General features: G+C 38.0%; 1 protein-coding gene across 1 annotated transcript in view; it reads right to left on the bottom strand.

Annotated features, from left to right (window-relative positions):
- Nucleotides 1–5,605, bottom strand: part of LOC123043953 (uncharacterized) — a 6,407-nt gene continuing 802 nt past the window's right edge. Inside the window, exons 3-12 of the mRNA XM_044466568.1 lie at nt 5,487–5,566; nt 5,238–5,381; nt 5,066–5,148; nt 4,752–4,803; nt 4,014–4,106; nt 2,329–2,397; nt 2,140–2,241; nt 1,940–2,008; nt 1,328–1,384; nt 1–415 (exon numbers count right to left, since the gene is read on the bottom strand). Of these exons, the coding sequence (XP_044322503.1) occupies nt 329–415; nt 1,328–1,384; nt 1,940–2,008; nt 2,140–2,241; nt 2,329–2,397; nt 4,014–4,106; nt 4,752–4,803; nt 5,066–5,148; nt 5,238–5,381; nt 5,487–5,566 (836 nt within the window). The 3' untranslated portion in view covers nt 1–328. The remainder of the gene's footprint in view (nt 416–1,327; nt 1,385–1,939; nt 2,009–2,139; nt 2,242–2,328; nt 2,398–4,013; nt 4,107–4,751; nt 4,804–5,065; nt 5,149–5,237; nt 5,382–5,486; nt 5,567–5,605) is intronic.

The raw sequence follows: 5,605 nt of genomic DNA on the forward strand, positions 1-5,605 counted from the left end.
TTTACCAATACTGTATTTTCTCTGAAGTTATTGGCAATGTTCTATCAAAATTACCACAATGGAGACAAATCTGGTAACAGTAAAGAAAACCACCAAATGCAGTATGCCCAAGTTGCTTCCCTAACTAATATGGGACAAGACTTGTATCTTCAGCTGACAATTCCCCGAAGAACAAGAGAAAAACCTGTCTACATAAGCATGTCTGTAGATCTTCGTTAGACAATCAGTTAGACAGGCAAAAAAGGGCGGCAGGGCAAAATATTTATTCAAACTGCTGTGCATAATAAAAGCCATCCTTCAGCTCATTCAGGAAGGAACCAAGAGATTATCACAATGTGATTCGCCCACACACACGCCAGTATGCTCCAGGGTGGAAAAGGGATCTTTCAAACACCCATATGTCTTTCACCAGTACCTACACAATGATTTGCAGATGCCAAACGTACATCAGGAGATTGTTTTGCCATGGAAGCCCAACTGTTCGACTGTCGTAAAGGTGTTACTTAGTACTCCCTCCGTAAAGAAATATAAGAGCGTTTAGATCACTACTTTAGTGATCTAACGCTCTTATATTTCTTTACGGAGGGAGTATATTACATATAGCGGTAAAGCAGTGGGATGTAGGTAAAGGTAATGCCCCCCAATGTTCAAATACCTGGCTGTAAGCAGCTATTTAATATAAAGACATCGATTTACAGGTTATTATATCAAACTAGATACTTCAGGAAGCACACTTGCCTAATAAGGTCGCATAGCAATCACAATTGTGACAGACAACAAAATCATGGACTAGTTATTGACTGGTACTTGGCCAAATACAGTAATTTTCCAAATCATGAACTATTACTAGCTACTCCCTCCGTTCCATAATTCTTGTCGTGGTTTTAGTTCAAATTATGGAACAGAGGGAGTAGTACACGGCTAAATACGGTAGTTTCCGTTCAGCATCAATCTGTATTCTGGCTTCCAGCATGCTAACGATATGGAATGTTGATCCTGTTTTGACTCATATGTACTTAATGTCAGCAAGCGGTCGGTGGACAACTAGTGACCAGAAGATAAAGGTGTACACCCTCTTCCTGATATTTTACCCTTTCGTCTTGATCACAGAAATGTGACATGATATTAAGGTAATGATAGATGTACCACTAAAGCAATGTAAAGAGCATGTGCAGACATATTGTGGATAAAACTGGCAAATTGCACGAGGAACTATTAACGTTTCAAAAATAAAGTGCAAGCCATTTGAGGGCAAAGCCATATACTTCATGCTTTTAATATCACATATTTTACACCAAATTTCGAAATAATGTGACATTTAATTTACCTCCTTTGACTTGTCCCCTGACACAACCTCTCCTTTTGAATTATAGGCTTCAAATTTCTACAGGAAATATAATTGAAATGGTCAAGGGTGCTGCATACTAGTTCAACATGAAACAAAATACATGGTAACAATATGGTACTCCCTCCGTCCGGAAATACTTGTCATCAAAATGGATAAAAAAAGGATGTATCTAGAACTAAAATACGTCTAGATACATCTTCTTTTATCCATTTTGATGACAAGTATTTCCGGACGGAGGGAGTAGCTAGACTAGAATACAAGGTCTTAGTATCAACTACAACAGTTGAACATCACAGCAAGTAATGGAGTTTACAGAAAGAAGACATAAATATCAAAACATACACATCTGACATGTGTGTTCTCAAAAGAAGAGGTGAATATGTTCATTGTGAAGACATAGACTAGAACTTAAATACATGATGGACATACAAGATTGACCTAACCTTAGGAAAAAATAATAGGTACGGATAGAAAGCCAAAAAGATGAATTTGTTCAACATCCAGTCAGCAATTTAAAAGTAAGGAGGGAACAAAATATAGTTGAGTTGTACTGCATCACACATAAAAAACTTGAACTTTACAGAATGAAACCTGCTTAGTGACGAACTCAAGCGTAAGCTGTATGAAAGCTTTGTCAAGGTCATTCTTATCAAGACCAATCTGCAAAGTAAAAAGAGTTGACCAATTACCAACTGGCTTGGTTCAATCGTGACAATACATCATACAGATGTAAATGCGTGAAAAAGATTACTTTTAGAGCTAACAGGATAGAAAAGCAACAGATAGCTTACCATACGAGCCCTCAAAGTTCTTATGCTTACAGCAGGCTCCACCAATTCCAAGTGTACAGATTTCCACTTGGATTCTCTTCTCTTTATTTCATTTTTAACAGTCTTCAGGAAAAGGAAGAGAGTAAAGAATGAACACCAAAGCCCCGCACAAGACATTATCTGACACCAATTCAGTAGGTGAAAGCTTACAGAATGCATACTGTCCGTCAGAGCTTTCCGGAGAGATGATGTGTCTCCTTGTGCCATAAGCTTGTTAACCTGGATCCAAGGAAAGGGAACAATGAGACAGAGTTATTCCACGAACTAATTCATGTCATGCAAATCCTGTCATACCTAGAAATATCAGTAAGCACTTCAATTTGCATTAGGGCTTTTAAATAATACTCCCTCCATCCCTTTATATAAGGTACTAAGACGTATTATTTTTGGCGAGCTGACCAAGGCACGGAAATATAGAAAATTCAGGACAAAATTGCCATTGGCTAATTCGGTGGTTAACAGCAGCTAAATCAATTAGGTGGACCGGATCCAGCAATTTGATCGCGTGTGCAGAATTCCTGCTCGCCTTGCATGCCCATGCACACGGTGAAGATTAGACGCGCAGATTTTCTTCCTAACTAACGATTGGAAGGTTGGCTCGCATGATCTTCTTTCCCAAATAACGGCTAGAGATATGTTTTCTAACTGATTCTTACATGAGGTTGGCTTGTACGTGATTTTTATTCTAGGGGAGGTTGGCCTGTATGGTGTGGTGGAAGGGTAAAAGCTGAATTCTGGGGAATTAGAAGAATTATACCTTACATTATTAAATTTTAGCAAAAAATAAATACACCTTATATAAAGGAACAGAGGGAGTATAGAAGGCTGGACACCATATTCTTTCAAAACCCAGAAGAAATAATCGTACATAACTGATTAAAGAAGAAATCTTAGGTGGAAATAGAAGGAAGAAATATTTTTATCTCAGTAAATCATGTCACTGGAAGGTAGTCCATGACAAACTAAGAATTAAACTGGGTGGACATGCAATCGATGTATGGCAGATAGTTGAAACCATTGTGACAAATCATGCAACTCATCCACAAAAAATATAATCAGAACCAAGGTTGTTATTATAAATTGCTAATTGCCCCATGTGTTGCTACAGATTTCACAAATATATTCATGCTTAAAAAATAAACCTGTTTCATTTAGAATAGTAATTGTCCGTTTCAATTCTTACACTTTACAAATGATTTCCTGGGTTTGTTGAAGTTGCATAGGTTGTTCAGTTTGTTAAGGAAATAAAGGAAAGAACTATGAGATGGTCATGAGGTTGTATAGCATGAGGATATTGGGCCTACATGTCGGTGCTGAATATTTGGAAGGAGGACTGTAGTTTCGTGGATGCAGGATGTGAGGAAAGAAGGGGTGTGACACCACCAGGCACTCACCACTAACTCCCATTTAAAGTAAAAATAAATAGTACAGTGTATTTGAAGTGTTTGGCAACTAGCATTAGCAACAAAGACCCATAACCATAAGCCTACAGATCAGTAATTTCGACAGTTGGTTCCCAAGCACAATTGTTCATACCAAATCTAGCATATATTGATATGGATCTATGTAGGTGAAATGGGATTGCAGACAGATGTTTATACAGAACATTCAAATGCAACAATACTTGGTAGTCCCCTTAGCAATGATTTTCTCTGGTAAGGATTCTGCAGTGTGATTTTACTTATTAGATCACCAATATTTTGCAAGTAACAACTCCCATGATCTCATCTTCCCTTACTAGATCACCAATCATGAAAACCTTAAACCCATGCCAAAATGCAACCTAACTCCTTAAAATTTGTACAACTTGATTCCATGTAATGAATGTGTCATACCTCCTTGTATATGTTAAACGCTTGATCGTAGAATTGTTTTTTGGTATATCCGGTTTTCTTCCTCAACCTTGACACAGCATATGCATTCTTCATCTGTCAAGTAAAAAACCCAACTACTCAACACATGATTCACGATAGAAGGTAGCACAAAAGAAAAAACTGCATTAATTAAGTCAAATACCTTGAGATTAACACAGGGAGCAAGCAAACACTAGAAAGAGATTATTGATGAGGATCAAAAGTAGGAAATATATCCATCAGTAAAAGGCCGAAACAGTTTCCTCCTAGCCCTATGTAGTATTACATCATTATTGTAACATGGAAATTTTAAAATAGAAAAGAACACAGTAGCATGCACCTCTATCCAAGAGTATATCATGAGTTAGGGTAAATATCTCATGTCTTCCTATTCCCATGTAAGAATTATTATTCTGGCTGGTAATTAAACATGCAATAGTGAACTTGGTTGTCTCAATGTTGGCGCATTGGTGTCAATGCAGTCTCAACAATGAAAAGTACTCCCTCTGTCCCAAAATATAAGAACGTTTTTAACACTACACTAGTGTCAAAAACGTTCTTATATTATGGGACGGAGGGAGTAACATCTTAGATTTCTAAACATGTAGGGTAACAGTACTGAAATTAGTCTCCAGATAACAAATAGTGAAATATTGTAACAAGGAAAAATGGAAATTGATTTCTCGTTACAGCAGTTTCCCAAGTCAAAAAGGTTAGTACCTCCAGAATAACATCCTCCTTTGTTCTAGTCCAGCCACTTCGTGTAAACAATCTAAGTCAAAAAAAAAAAGTTTTAATGATGACGAAGAAGATTTTATCATGCATTGGACAGTTTGTTATGGGGCATTCAATTAAACTGTGAGTTTGAACCTTAGGCATCAATTTTAAATGACCAGTCCTGGACAACTAACAGATGGATCGGTTTTGCGAAGAAAAACCTCCTCACAGCAACCAGAGAGGTCATTGACTACCATATACATAATGATCTATGAGAAATGAATTACAGAAAGTCAATATCTGCACTGGAATTCAACCTTTTCCAAAACGGGATAGGTTCCCGGACACAGTATGGCTCATAAACAAAACCAGGGCTCATCATGAAAACTTTCAAACCAACCTGCACATACATATACACAGAGGCACTACAGTTAACAGAATACTTGTCCAACTTAAAAAGAACCAAAATGGAAATCAATGTGCTTGCACCTTTTTAGCACCGACAGGAACGCCTTTGGACACCGATGGTGGCGTCACCGGTGCTCCTGATGGCGTTGGCCCTGCCGGTGCTGGTGCCACAGCTCCTGATGACATTTGTCTTGCATGATTTAGGTGAACTACAAGCTCAAGAACCTGCATAAATGCAACCAACGCGAATTTGTAACCCAAATCAAGTATCAGACTTTGTAGGAAAAAACGTTATAGATTCACCAAAAAAGTGAGCTTCAGTACACAAACCTGCACAGCGTGGAGAGGCGACGGCCCTCCAAACTTGCCAGCAATCAAGCCGCCACCATTGTATGTTAAGCTTGAAAAACCTAAAGATTAAACGCACACACAAAAAAGAACTCATTGAA

The sequence above is a fragment of the Triticum aestivum genome, chromosome 2B (assembly GCF_018294505.1).
Source record: "Triticum aestivum cultivar Chinese Spring chromosome 2B, IWGSC CS RefSeq v2.1, whole genome shotgun sequence".
In the NCBI taxonomy this organism is placed as follows: Eukaryota; Viridiplantae; Streptophyta; class Magnoliopsida; order Poales; family Poaceae; genus Triticum; species Triticum aestivum.